This window comes from Cyprinodon tularosa, unplaced genomic scaffold (assembly GCF_016077235.1).
Source record: "Cyprinodon tularosa strain WSP-4 unplaced genomic scaffold, ASM1607723v1 ctg38, whole genome shotgun sequence".
NCBI classification, from domain to species: Eukaryota; Metazoa; Chordata; class Actinopteri; order Cyprinodontiformes; family Cyprinodontidae; genus Cyprinodon; species Cyprinodon tularosa.
In genome coordinates, this window is record NW_024039096.1 from 1,852,872 (window position 1) to 1,868,854 (window position 15,983).

At 36.7% G+C, this 15,983-nt stretch overlaps 1 protein-coding gene across 1 annotated transcript in view; it reads right to left on the bottom strand.

Annotated features, from left to right (window-relative positions):
• Positions 1 to 15,983, bottom strand: part of sema4gb (sema domain, immunoglobulin domain (Ig), transmembrane domain (TM) and short cytoplasmic domain, (semaphorin) 4Gb) — a 59,732-nt gene that overhangs the window by 43,444 nt on the left and 305 nt on the right. The window contains exon 2 of the mRNA XM_038296944.1: positions 8,125 to 8,394. Within this exon, the coding sequence (XP_038152872.1) occupies positions 8,125 to 8,269 (145 nt within the window). The 5' untranslated portion in view covers positions 8,270 to 8,394. The remainder of the gene's footprint in view (positions 1 to 8,124; positions 8,395 to 15,983) is intronic.

The following is a 15,983-nucleotide window of genomic DNA, read 5'->3' on the forward strand; positions in this document are numbered from 1 at the left end:
GCGTCTTAGCAACAAATGTCACGTGACTGGCGGAGACCGACTGGGTAAGCAAATCGAGCACGCCTTAGACCTTAGAGAAGGCACGCTCGATTTGCTTACCCAGTTGTCCAGGAATGATATTAATATTATTAATAAGTATTTCGTGCGCACGTTAAACTTATTGCGTGGCCACCAAGTAATATTTCGTGCGCACGATAAACTTATTGCGTGGCCACGAAGTAGTATTTCGTGCGCACAAAGTAGTATTTCTTGGCCACGCAATAAGTATAACGTTATTACCATTATTAGGTGGTAGTAAAATGCCTATAATGGGTTTGCCATCACAGAGAAGGTAAGAGAGAGAGTTGCTGCTACCATGCAGATCCATACATGCGAGTATGAGTAAGAAGTTGTTAGGTTTATTCAATGATGATTATAAAATTAATGTATGTACATATAAACATTGAAGCAAGGAGATGCTTCACTCTGCCTTGGGAGTCAGTCAGTAAAGCATCATGTCTTATGACCTGATCAATTGTCCTTTCAGAACAATACTCTGTTTTGTTACCATGTGTTATGTTCTGTTATTAAATAAGGCACTGCAAGGAGGGGGGTCGGAGAGAGAGAGAGTTTGACTGTTGGATTTGGCTCTTTCCCCTTCTGCAGAAGCTGTTTGAGAATCCCTTTCTGTGTGAACTCAGTCCTTCTTTTACGAACCTAACAGAAGTTTTCCACACCATAACGGTAATGTCCTGCAACAATGTCAAGCACGCTGTAATAAAACAATTCAATCCCGGAGTGAAAAATCGACATACCTGTGGTTGGTGCAGAGGAAAATCAAAATAAAATCGTAATCGCAATATTGGTTGAAATAAATTTAAATAAATAAATCTCTGGCTCAATCATTCAGCCCTAATCTGAGGTTTGATTTTTGTTTTCATATGCGAACATATTGTGACTTAAAAGTATAAATCAGGCAATAAACACTCAGAGAAACAACCAAAACATCCATGGAAACTCTGGAGGAGGTGCAGAAATATACATTTAACACTAAATGTTTCCACATACACTACATCCTCACTGCTTCATGATTAGGGCTGGGTAAAATAAAATCAATTTAACCGATTTTGAATCGTTTCCTTTAAATGTTTGCAAAATCGATGTGTAGGGATTGAGATCGATTAGTTTTATAGTGACGCGCGTGACGTTCACATTCAAATGAGCATTCATGTGCAAATGTCGACACAAGTAACACACCGCTCAGCAAGCTGTCCCAACTGAAGTCTGATGTCTGGAACCATTTTTGATTTAAAACAGCTAAAGATAATAAGCTGGATATGTGACATTAAGGTGACTTCTCACTACATTGATAATAAGTGGCGCCTCGCATCTCGTGCTTCACCAAGATTACTTCAAGCCAGACAGCTGTAAATATAGCCAATAGGTTGACTGATGACATTAACAAATGGGGGCTGACCAGCAAACACCCTGTAGTTGTTACAGACAATGCTGCAAATATGGTTTGTGCAGTGAAGATAATGCAGCTCATGCATGTCTGCTGTGTACCCGCTGTGTAACGTCTGCTCGCTCGATTGAGGCTTCAACTTTTCACTTTTCACAAACAATTTTGCACTTTTGAGACAGTTGAGTTCACATCTCAGGTTTAAACCGATTTACAAGTTTGCACTTTGTGTTTAATATGACAGGAAAAATTAAAATACATGAGTATTTTGAAACACAGTTGAACCACTTTCGTTATGGTAAAAACAGATTGAATCTAAATTAATCGATTTAGAACTGTATGAATCAAAATCGAATCAGTTCAGGACTTTGGCAAAAATACCCAGCCCTATTCATGATATAGCAGTCGTCCTCAATCCTGGTTCTCATTAACCACTGCCCTACGTTTCAGACCTGTCTCTACATGCTGCAGTCAAATGTTTGTATTAACCCCATTAGCAGGCATCTGGGATGCAGAAAACTGTTAATTATTCAACGCCTGAACCATGCAGGGCTGTGGTCCCTGAGGACAACGTATAAGAACTACTGTGCTATAGGGACGTCAACAAGGAAGCTGGTCTGAGTTGATGGGAAGATGGATAAAGCCAGAAATTGAGACAACCCTGTAAGGAAATCATTTAGAGGTTGGAAACTTAGGGGTTTACAGTTGCTCCCCATCCATCCATCCATCTATCCATCGTCCATCCATCCATCTATCCATCAATCCATCCATCACCCAATCATCTATCTATCCATCCATCATCCAATCATCCATCTATCCATCCATCATCGGTTCATCCACCCATCCATCCATCCATCCATTCATCCATCCATCCACCCAACCACCCATCCATCCATCCATCCATCCATCATCCAATCATCCATCTATCCATCCATCATCCAATCATCCATCTATCCATCCATCATCGGTTCATCCACCCATCCATCCATCATCCATTCATCCATCTATCAATCCATCCATTCATCAATCAATCCATCCATCCATCCACCCATCCATCCATCCATCCATCATCCATTTATCCATCCATCCATCCATCCACCCATCCATCCATCCATCCACCCATCCATCCACCCATCCATCCATCCATCATCCATTTATCCATCCATCCATCCATCCACCCATCCATCCATCCATCCATCCACCCATCCATCCATCCATCCATCCATCAATCCATCCATCCATCCATCAATCCATCCATCCATTCATTAATCAATTCATCCATCTATCAATCCATCCATTCATCAATCAATCCATCCATCCACCTATCCATCCATCCATCCATCATCCATTTATCCATCCATCCATCCATCCACCCATCCATCCATCCATCCATCCATCCACCCATCCATCCACCCATCCATCCATCCATCCATCATCCATTTATCCATCCATCCATCCATCCATCCATCCACCCATCCATCCATCCATCCATCCATCCACCCATCCATCCATCCATCCATCCATCCATCAATCCATCCATCCATTCATTAATCAATTCATCCATTCATCAATCCACCCATCCATCCATCCATCCATCCATCATCCATTTATCCATCCATTTATCCATCCATTTATCCATCCATCCATCCATCCATCCATCCATCCACCCATCCATCCATCCATCCATCCATCCACCCATCCATCCATCCATCCATCCATCCATCCTCCATTTATCCATCCATCCATCCACCCATCCATCCATCCATCCATCCATCCACCCATCCATCCATCCATCCATCCATCCATCCATCAATCCATCCATCCATCCATCAATCCATCCATCCATTCATTAATCAATTCATCCATCTATCAATCCATCCATTCATCAATCAATCCATCCATCCACCCATCCATCCATCCATCCATCATCCATTTATCCATCCATCCATCCATCCACCCATCCATCCATCCATCCATCCATCCATCCACCCATCCATCCATCCACCCATCCATCCATCCATCCTCCATTTATCCATCCATCCATCCATCCATCCATCCACCCATCCATCCATCCATCCATCCATCCATCCACCCATCCATCCATCCATCCATCCATCCATCCATCAATCCATCCATCCATCCATCCATCCATCAATCCATCCATCCATTCATTAATCAATTCATCCATTCATCAATCCACCCATCCATCCATCCATCCATCCATCATCCATTTATCCATCCATTTATCCATCCATTTATCCATCCATCCATCCATCCATCCATCCACTCATCCATCCATCCATCCATCCACCCATCCATCCATCCATCCATCCATCCATCCATCATCCATTTATCCATCCATCCATCCATCCATCCATCCATCCATCCATCCATCCATCCATCCATCCATCCATCAGATCTCTGGTTTGTTTCAAGTCTTTTTATTCAGAAGCTTTACATTCTGATATCAAAGGATTGTAGTCTTATTATTATTATTTATTATAAATTCAAAATGCAAATCTGTGTCAGGGAGATACTGCTCTGTATCATGTCAACCTGTTGCACCAAGTTAAAAATGAAACAAACACAACATCTTTATTTTTAGAGCTTTTGTCAGAGCTGGTCTTTTCCAGCAGTCCTTCAGCCTGGGAGACTGCAGAAAGAGATGAAAGACAGCCAAGTCTTTCATCTCAGACTCCAAAAGCAAACGTAACCCATTTGTACATAGCACAAATAGTTTTGGTATACTATTATGTCATTCTACATGCAATCAGTGAATCATCAGCTAAAATTGGCCAAGCAGGAAATCAAAGAAAGGCCGATGTCCCAGAGGAGGTTAAAGACAAAAGCATAAAATGTTACTACAGGCATAAAAAGCCAAATGGTGAAAATTAAAGGCCAAGCACACTTAACAGAAATGCTTATGGGAATTAAATATTATTGTTTTAATAGCAGTAGGTGCAGCTAACACTGCACTTCTGCGAAAATTAGATAGTTCATCATCAAGAATCTGTCAACACAATAATCATGCAGGAGCTAACTCCCTGGGGACCTATTGCTTCGACGTCTTCAGCCATCTCAGCATGCAAACAAATTAATTCTGTGTTTTATAATAGTTTTAGAGAAATTATATAATATCAAGTTTCCAAAGCCCAAAATATAAAGTATGATATATAAACTGAATTATAAAACATTATATAAAAAACAAGCATCTTCAAATCAGACCAGTTTTAAATTGTAGAAGGCTACGATAAGTGCTTTGCAAAAGTTAAATGTTCCATCTTAAATGAGTTAGACTAAGACAAGGGATCTTCTTCAGCTAAAAAACTCAGCTTTGTTTTTTTTATATAGTTTATTGAAAACTTTCTTATCCACACTGCAAAAAACATCTAGAAATAAGTAAAAAATGTCTTAAATTAAGTGTATTTATCCTTAATTTGAGCAAGTAAATAAGATGATCTGCCAATGGAATGAGTATTTTTACTCCAAAAATAAGATGATTAGATAATATACACTTGAAATAAGACAAAGCAATTGTTTTTTTTCTTATTTTAAATGTAAATTGTCTTGTTCCATTGGCAAAGTGTCTCACTTACCTCCTCAATTCAAGAAAAAATGCACTTAATTTGAGCAAAAAGGACTTTAGAATTCCATTTTTTGTAGTGCAGATATTAAAAATAGACCCCTCTCTCTCTTACTCTCTCTCTTACTCTTATTGCTCAGACTGCAATGCTTCTTTCTTTATTTTATTTCTTTTAATGTAGGATTATTTGCCCTTATTTCAATGATGGATTTTAAAGTTAAGAGTGTGAAATGACACAAAGAGAAAGAACAAAAATTATAAACTTTAAGCCATAAAAATGATTGATAAAGCTACCATGATCTGCAGAGCCATCAGTGATTTATATCTGTTTAAGTCTGTCATAAAAAGATCCTCAAAAATTTCTATTATTGTAATACCATGGTGTGGGTTGTCTAGTTTGTTTATTTCTCTAAATGTATTTTCCATAAAGTCATCTTCTGAGCTTCTGCAATAGATATATCTGAGCTCCCACTGATACAGCATGTTCCTGTCCTCCCACTGATGCAGGCCACCAGTAAAGCACACTGTAAATTAACGAGTGCCCCCTCAAAGCAGCTCAGAATCATAATAAATGTCCTCCCACAGATGATCCCTTCCATATAGACACCCACATTTCACATATAGAAGAAAAAAGTTGTCTCCCGTCATCCAACAGTAGATGCAAACAGTCGGATAATACTACATGTATTTTCAAGTACCATCAGACCCTCAGATGACATACTCTAACAGTGATGAAAGACATGCCCAGCCTGCAGTTCTCTGCGCCTTCCTCTAATGATTAAAAAGAGGTCAAGGGCAAATTTCTACAAGTTCAGACAAAAAAATAAGATTCATAAAGACTGACAGGCTCAGGCTGCAGAGAAAAGCTCACAGAAAAGAGATTGCTCCATAATCCAACACAGGGACAGATATGTGAAAGTGACGATATAATATTCTGGAGGGATAAAATACAATATTTTATCTTTAATGCTGGATTGAAATCAAAGGTGTATTTTTATACACCTTTGATTTCAAAAGAAATTTTAAAAAGGAAAATTGAAGTATGATGAAAATATACTTAGATGGGGACTTTTTACAGAACAACAATCATTATCTCACACTCAGGATAAGTCAAAGTTCAGAAAACTAGAGAGGAGGGAAGTGGGGAAAGGTTGAGCAGTACTTCAGTTTAAGTGGGCTGGATTCACAGCTGCAGTATTGGCCTCTACCCCAGTGATAGGAATGGGGAGAGAAAAGGGGAAGGTGGGGTGCTGGCAAGTAAGAAAGGGTGAATTGCAAGTGCTGATGATCTTTATAAATACCATCTCATCAACCAAGATTCCCTTATTCAGCAGCATTTGCTCACTAACTAATCTGGTCCATGGAGCTCAGGTTCTCTTTTATGGAGGCCTCCTGTCTGTTGTTTCATTAGAAGTGTTTGCTGAGCTGTGTGATCTAGGACAGCGCTTGAGAGAGGCGATTAATAACCCTGAGCATGTAGGAATCATCTTCCTGGCCAACTTTAAAAACTGTGCCACTTCTTTAACAGGAAGGGGAGGTGGAGCAGCAGTAACAATAAGGACAGTCAGGTTGTATCTTTTGTTTGCTTTGTGCATTTCATCTCTGAAATCTTAAAAATTCTTTGGTTTAATCATTCCAACAAGCAGTCTTCAGAAAACTAGTCAGTAAACAGGTGTATTTGTTGGTAAGATTGATGAAAAGATGTCTAAACTGTAAAAAAGGATTTTAAATCTTCGTTTTTGTGAGGAAAACAATAGCTATGAGTGTCCTTTAATGGGAACCAGTCCTAAAACAGTAACGGGATGGAATAAAAGACAGAGAATTGAATGCAAAATATCATCCTTTTAGAATAGCTCTAAACTAACATTTAAATGCCCAGAGCCTTGGGCAAAATTTGTTGCACATTTCATTGTATTTCACTGAGATTCTATGAGATAAAGCAGCAAAAAGTATAATAAATAAAGTATAATAATGAAGAGGATGGAAGATTGTACATTTTTTGCATCACTTATATTCAAAGCTAAACAATTCAACTAGAGATCCATCGGTTACGGCATAAAACCTTTGGGTGTATGTCTCTATCTGCTTTGCTGATTATTGTTGTTTGCAATATTCCTCAAGTTTAGTCCGATTTAAAGTAGAGCGAAGGTCTACGTCAGCTGTTGCGTCTTTAAATTGATTTCTGGTTGGATTAAAGTCTGGATTTTGTCTGTTTCTTGTTGTTTTGATCGAAAGTCATAAATTATAGCTCTGACTGTATGTTGAAGGTCACTGTGTAGCAACTCCACCCCAGTCCCAAGTCTTTTACCTCTGACAGGTATATTTAGCTCCATTTGACCAGCTTCAATGTTTCTGCTGAGAAAGAAAACCCCACTGAATGATATATTCCGCCACCACTATGCAATACCATGCTGGGCTTTTTTCTTTTCATACATAGCATTTTGCTAAACCTTCAAATTTGTTCTCATTGGACCAAAGCACAATCTTTCCCATCCAAACAACAAACGTGTGGTTTCTTTTGACAATCTTTTAGGATTTTGCTCTCTTGAAGGCGAGACTTGTGAAGACTAAAGTTGTCTTATCAAAACTTCCTCTTATAGTACCTGAGCTGTGGATCTCCTTATGATTTGACCAGCCTGTCAGCTAAAGTAGTAGCCTTATGTTGGTCCATACCTTTTATATTCTCAGATGAGGAGCTGAGCAACTCTCTATGCTCGAAACCTTTGGATTTGGGATTATAAACTGCCCTTTTTTCTAACATTCTCCCTGTTTTGTCTGCTATTCTTCTTATGTTCAATGATCGTGTTGACATGGGTCAAATGTTTTTACTTATTAGGAAATTTTAGCTACTAGTTGCACTGGGTTTTGTTTAGGATACAATAACAAATCTGACAAATCTGTAGGCAGTGAGTCACACAAATAATCAAATCTAAAATTATAATTAATCATAATCTTCCAAAGCAATTTATATACTGAAGTCAGTTCCGTATGCCTCTCGAAATTCAATTCAATAATACTTTATTCATTCTAAAGGGACATTTAATAAAATCAAACATGGCAAATACTCAAAAATTGACAGAAAATTATATTTGACCCCCACCTTTGTAGAAGACAGTTGTCCTGGGAGTGACTTCCAGGTCCAGCGACGGGCTGAAGGGAAATGCCCACAGCTGAACCAGCCTGTTGAGGAGCATCAGGAACAGCAGCAGCTTCAGGAGGGGCTGAATTGATTTCTGGTCCGCCATGCTCAACGAACTGACCCTGGTCCAGTTCAGTTAATTTCTTTTAGATAAGAAAATGCAAGAGTTTGCAAATTGTGTATCTTTTTTTACTTCAGACACAAACTCTGGTTATACTCCAGTCAGTCCATCTGAAAAGGGAAAGGAAAGACTTAATGAATATATTCAAATTCTGTATTCATCTAGCATATTTAATTTGTTTTATTGTGGTATTTAGGACATAAATTATTAGCTGCATTTAACTTTTGATTTTTAAATGCATGACTTAATTGTATAATTTTAAGATTATAGTGCATTTAGGGGTATATAAAGTTCAGCATTCCGAGAGACTTTACATAAAGACAAACAAATGAACAGCTTTTTGTTTGTTTTTTGTTGGTTTTGTTGCAGCTTTTATTTGTAGTTTAGTAAAAGTGCATTTTTAATTTGCAATATGTATGTTTTATGTTCGGTTTCACTTTATGCACAAACACTTTAAACACAATTTTTGTTGTTGTTTTTAATAACTAATTTAACCTTAGATATCTAAGCAGTTTTTGATTGAAACATCCTAACCGACGGCTGAGTAAACACACATCACATTAAACTTATTTTGGAAATGGATTAATGGGTAAACAGAGGCTTCTAAACTGTGTTGAAAATGAATGGCACCAATAAAATAGATAATACTACAAGGAGTGGTAAACCTCCAAAACACAATTATGTCTTCTCTGAAAAAAGGAAAATGAAATGTGTTGAAATTTTAGTTGAGGGGTATTTCTATTTATTTTTGGAGCACAAGCCAGATGATTTAATGAAAAAAATATTCAAAATTAGTTACCTCAGTTCTTCTCTTTAATAAATGATGCCTGATGTATAATTGTTCAACAAGGAAATTATTAAAAGCTCTACATCAATCTGACATTATGTATGTATTTAATCAGTTTGATCAGTTCTTTTTTTCCCTGTATATGTAATGAAATGTTGAAAAAACAGTGCTGTAAACATAAGGCAAATAACATTGAAGTAATCTAAAATTTAAAATCAAAATATTTGAGTAAATTTTTTCTTTGGGCAAAACATGAGTAAAAATACAGAAAAGAGCTGAGAAAGGAAGATGCACCATCCCTTCTCTATTCACAGTCTATACCTAATAGTCTATGATAATCACCTTGTTAGTGCTAAAATATAATCAACTCTGCTAAATTGTGTTATTTTCTCTATTTTTGTTAAGATTAAATATAAAAAATAAGGACCAAATGGTCACTTTTTTGCAGAATGGTTGTAGCAAAATCATCAAAGTTTCACAAATAAATTGGTTCTGTGCAAAATGAAAAGTTGCTTCTCAACACAATGGGAACATTCCTCTGAAAATGATCAGATGCTGAATAAAAAAGTAAAGAAAAGCGAAAAAGAAAAGGAAAAAGTAGCATAAGCTTTTAAAAAAACTACAGAACAAGTGATCAAAACCACTTTCAAAAGGATAGAAAAAGCCTGACAGCATAAAAATAAAAAATAGAATTAGATTTGACCAAAACCTTTGGACGGAGCCGTCAGTTGAAAAGCAACACAAGTAGGCAGAAAGAAGCTTTGAAAATAAAGCTATAACTATGCTGCAAATGCAGAGATAACAGAGTTTTAAACCTACAGAATGAACTCTATAGAAAAATGCCGTCATAAACATTCTTATAAACAAGTTTCATAGCCTAAACTATAAAGGGCCACACAGCCAGCTTTGTCTCTATGTAAGTCTAGATAAGCATCAGAGCTTTTCGGGTTGTTCCAGCTTTCCATCCTTGGTCTCAACAAAGTACAAAAAATATTTTGTTTATTGTAACATTAGGCCATTTTTTTCATATCATTCTTCTAGTTAAAGATATATTTTGTAAATTTTTACTGAAAAATATCTTCATGATAGCCTTTTCATTTGACCCTATATGACTAAAACATTGTCTGAGGATCAGACCAACAGTAGTTCAGTGCCGATGCATCAATAAGCCTGTAGCATATTCTCCTGAACGTACACATCTGCTTCGTTTCTGCAAATGTGACTTAAGCATCACCATGTTAAATATCTAGCAAACAGTCGAAGCGTTATATTCAAGATGGATTTTGTGAATAATTAGTGGCAACTGTTATCCAGCTGAGGGCTGCACAGTTAGGCAGTGGGTAGCAATGCTGCTTTGCAGCAAGTTTGCATGTTCTCTCTATGCATGTGTGTGTTCTCTCCGGGTACTCCTGCTTCTTCCACAGTCCAAAAACATGACTGTTAGGTTAATTAGCTTTTTCTTAATTCTTCTTAAGTATGAGTGTGTGTGTCAATGGTTGTTTGTCCTGTGTACCCCACCTCTTGCTCATAGAAAGCTGGCTGGATGGATGAATGGATGGATGGATGGATGGATGGATGGATGGATGGATGGACGGACGGACGGACGGACGGATGGATGGATGATATCCACCTCAACTCATACAGCAATAGAAAAAAACACATATCAAGTACCAGCGTGAGCTACAACAACAGACAGAAGAGTGCTGCAGTTCTCTGTTTTGGACACAGGTGGCAGTGTGATTAAAATACGCTGCCATGCTTCTTTAAATATCATAGCAGGATGAGAACTTATTAAAGCCCCTTTTTTAAAGAGAACTGATCCCCTTTACAGCCAATCTTATCCAATGTAAATTAAATTATTAAATAAATGCTGAAATGATTAAAGCGAATAGGAGCAGCAGAATCAGCTCGGTGGTGGAAGTAAACCAGAAATGCCTGTGAAACTTGTCTATAAGTCACAGCATGAACTCATAGACCTTTGCTGATATGCATCATTACTCTCTGATTACATCCAATTAACCAAAGGTGCTTTTATGATTTAAAAGAAGGGGATAATTGAATAATGCTCTGCGGGAAACGTGATGCTGAAAAGCAAAGCTTCATCTTTTAATTAGCTGTGTGTGCGGTGAAGCAGCAAAGTTAATCTGAAGATTAGGCTCCAAGCCATCACCAAAATCACCTCCTGGCAGCTTTTCTCCATTTCTGATCAAAGGGTCAACCGTGTGAATCTTGTTCTGCGCAGTGGGGAGGGACACTGGCGACCGCCCAGATCAGTGTACCACGGCCGCCGCTGCTGCTAATCTCTCCCAGCATGGAGTACAATGAGGCTGATGACCTTCCTTTTAGCAGCCTGCATGCTAAGCTCTGAGACTAACCGGAGAAATGACAGTTGCCAGATGAGAAAGTGATGGGTTTAACCAAGCATAGCGAGCCGTGACAAATTCACAGAAAAAGTCTCTATGCAGAAGAATTGCAACCATCACATGTAACCAGGGTAACTTCTGTTCACCTTGGTCCTTAACCTGTGTATTTACAGTAATGGATTCTACTAAGTGTAAACATCTTCAGGAAACATTTCCAAAAGTTTCCCTAAGCTTTGTCGAAAGGTTAAAGCCATTTTCTGGGAAGATTTCCTATATTTTGCAGCCTGTAGACCCTTGACTTATTCTCAAACATACATATTTCCTGTTTTTTTTTTTTTTTTATAAAAACTTTAAGGAGCGCTCCATAAAGGCTCCCCAAAGGTTAGCCTCAACAGCTACATGAACAACGTCATGGCAACATCACGCAACATATCTAAGGGTTTCACAGCATATAAAAGAGAACATATTTTATAGGCTTTAGGGAACGATACCTGAAAGTTCTTATCGCTTACATGGTCTGAGAAATACTCTGCAAGATTTCCATGAAATTCAGTCATAACACTGACAGTTACATTTGCAGAAAATGTAAGATTATCTTAAAGAAACATTCCCCAAAGGTTTCATAAAGGGAAGCTACAGATAAGAGATTGTTAGATCAACATTGTCTTTAAGGGTTCAGATTTTCTGCATATTGGATAATCTTCAGGGAAAGTGCTCTAAAGGTTCCCTGAAGTTACTTTTAATGCTGTCCGTGCAGAATTCTGGACACTAACAGGACATTTTGCATACAGTTTAGGATAAGCTGCATGTTGAAACCTTGAGAAACCTTCACAGTAATACTGAAAGAGATTTTTCTCTCAGTATGAGAACAGCTTTATTTCCCTGTCTGTGTCTGTGCCATTGCTGGTGTGTCAAATCAGGAAAAATATTTATTAGCCAATTTAAACATTTTGCAATATATCCATCACACATATATTCTGTTAACGTGTGATTGCAAACAGAAAAGGCTTGTATTACTACAGCAAAAGCAGAAGGGATTACCAATAAAGGACTGTTAGGGAATATTTTCTTCTAAAAGTTTTTTGTACCCTTGGCTGGATGATTAAAAAATATTCGATTACTCTGGACCATAATGATGGTCAGAAAACATTCAGTAAGATATGAAATCTTGTTGTTCTAGAGGCATTTTTTATATTTTATTTATGTTTTGCTGAACAAACTTTGACTAATAAAGCATCATATTCACTTTCACTTTATTTTTTAGCAAATAATCCAACATTAAACAACAAGATAACAATATCAAAACAAAACAAAACCAACAATTTACCAAAAAAAAAGGAATAGGCTGAAGCAAAGCTTATTATTGCCTACCCTGTTTTATAATTACAACCTAACAGGTTCTTTACTGCGAATAAAAATATTCAAATCTACATAACATAGGATTTTATCATTTTACATTTTGAAGCCCTTTTAAAATTCACCAAAAAAATGACATAACTTTAAATCATCATTCAATTCATTCAACATTTTTACACCAATAACTGAAACACATCTAGACTTTATCTGGCTCTTCTCTTTTGCACATTCAAATATAAAAAAACTTCGCAAATTACATTTATTCTCTCTTAACTTAAATAATTTCTGAATACCAGAAGGAAGACTTTTGTTCACTGCTTTATGCATTATTTCCAGTATTTTTATATAAACAATGTCTTTGAATTTCAATGTTTTGCTTTGAATGAAGAGTTTATCAGTTGGTTCACGGTATCCCACCTAATTAATAAGCCTTATAGCTTTTTTTTGCAACTTAACTAACTTATCAATAATTGTTTTATTTGCATTTCCCCATACTTCTAAACAATAAGACAAATAATTCCTTCATAACTGCATGTAAAGGGAGACCAGCAGAACATCGTGACCCAGCTAAACCTTCAACACAGTCTGGGTAAACTGTGGTAACCTAACAATGACGAGTGGCTATTTTCCTGTGGTTTTACCATCAGCTGCTTCAGCACACAACAAACACGGCAATATCTCAACACTTCTGCATGGGCATTGTTTGCTCCTTCGGTAAAGCTCCTGACAGCAGTGTTTTTTGCACGATAATTCCATGAGTAGAAAGGTAAACACATCTGCCTTGGAAATCACACAAACAATGTGACACCCGTGGCGGCAGAAAAGAGGAATCAAAACAAAAGCAGCAGAAGATGGCCCCAACATCTTTTTCTCAGTTTCTTCCTGTTTGCCAATTTGCGGAGCTGAACAGATCTGCTGGGACACTTTGACCTAATTTCATTGATAGTTGGTCCCTGATGCCTTTAGAGTTTCAAGAGTTAGAAATGTAATGGTTTGGTAAAATCTCTCTTCAAAATCCAGAGTAAGACTTCTGCAAAAACATCTTACTTTCCCATATGAGATTAACAAAAAAGGCTTTTCTTTCACCTGCAGACCTTTGTACTTATATTCAGTTATGTAACTTATTGTGTGTTAAACCACACTAATGGGATTACTCGCACAATCTCAGAATAAAAAGGTGGATTTGCTCTGTTAATTATATCATTAGCTTTTGACAGATGAATCTCAGTAACTTAAAATCAACAAGTTTGTTTATGTTAGGAATTAAATTCAAAAGATGTCACTCAAAATGTTTGTTAAAAAGGAGCTAAAAAGGCATGCTCATGTACTCAAAACTTGGTTGGTGTTTAGTTTGCAGGTTTAACTGATTCTACGTAACTAATAGCATTGAGTGGAGGTGATCAGCCTTAGGCAGATGCTTTGAGAAAACAATTAAGTCATCATGGCAACATAATTTAAGGTGGATAAAGTTGTAAAATTTAATTGTCCTCCAGTTAAGGAAGAAACAAAAGGACTTGCTTCTATTTTCCACTTTGTTTAACTAATTAAACTGAGAGGTAAAAAAAAAAATGATTTGTCAACAAAAAATTTAAACTCACTCTGTATTCCTCTCTGTGCCCAACATTAAGTACTTACTATATAAAGACTTTTTTGCTATTAATTAATGATATTTAGGTAATCAATGCATCAAACACATCAGGGATTCTCTTTAATTTGAGTTTTTACATGTTTTGGTGTATTCTAAGTACTTATTATTAACTGTAACCAAAAACAAAATGTTATTTAAATGAATATGAGTTTTTTGTTTAACTTTACAATCATTTTATACTTTGGTTGTTAATAAATTCTTGATGTTGCATCAGAACACAGTCCCTCCATACGTCATTGAATGAATCAGTTTCTTACATTTTGTCATGCTACAACCACAGACTTCTGTTTTTGGGGTTTCATGTGATAGAGCAACAAAAAAAATACATAACTAAGAAGTAGAGAAGAAAACACTAAGTTTTTAAAATATATATTTAAAAGAAAATCTGAAATATGAAGTAGGACTTTGTATTTAAGCCCTCTGTATTGTAGAACCATTCTTTTCTGCAATTACACCATTAAATCATTTGAGGTATCTTCTTCCAGCTTTCAATGTTTAGGAGCTTAGATTTCTACTCGAAATGTTTTGCATTGCGGATTAAGTTAAGTCAGATCATTTTAAAGTCTCTTAAAGATTTTCGGTTGCATGCATATCTGGATTTTGACCAGGCCAATCTAGTACAATGATATATTGAACTAAACCCATATTTAAGGTCATTGGAGTAAACTTCTAATCCAGCTTTGGTCTTTTTAGCTTCTAATTGGTTTTCTTTCTAAAAATCTCCCATATTTATCCCATACTTGAGCTCTGACCAGCTCTCCTGTCCACATTCCAGTAAAATATCCCCTCATCACGAAGCTGCAACCCCCCAGTTTCCTAATACAATTGTATTTAGGGTTACTCTCACTGTTTGTTCACTCTCAAAGCAATTTGCAAACATATACTCAATAAATACAATTTGCTCTGATCTCAGTATATGCAGCTTTCTTCCTGACCTGAATTCTATAAGGACAAAATTAGTGGAAGAAACTTAGCTGTCCTACTGGGAGATTTTTAAATGGTTGCACTTCCTAATCATCCAGTATCTATTGGTCAATCACAAAGTACAGTGGTGTTGATCCTAACTTGACAAACTGTGCAGAGTATAATCACTAATCCATGGGACTGTATGTTTCAGGCTGTTTAAACAGTTGTTAAGCATATCTGTTTTTTTGGGGTCTAAACTTTATTTAAAAAAAAAGAAGGTTTTATTTTCAGTACAAATGAATCATATATTAGAAACACCATGCTTATGTGTGATTGAATCCTGATTTCTTTATAAACAAAATAAATATAACAGATACATTTATTTTGGTTTATATTAAGTTATTATTTAGTCACTATTCTATTCCCTGTAATACAACAAAATACACTAAATTAACACAACATGAATATATTATAAATTAGTACTGCATTAACATATTTTATTATATGCTCTGAATGTTTCTGCAGCTGAACATAACCTAAAGCCTGAGATTAAAAGCAGATGTAAATAATAATTTACCTGTTTGCCAGTATTTTCCTTGAATCGCCTCGGCAGTAGTTTCCGTTAACAACTAAACACCG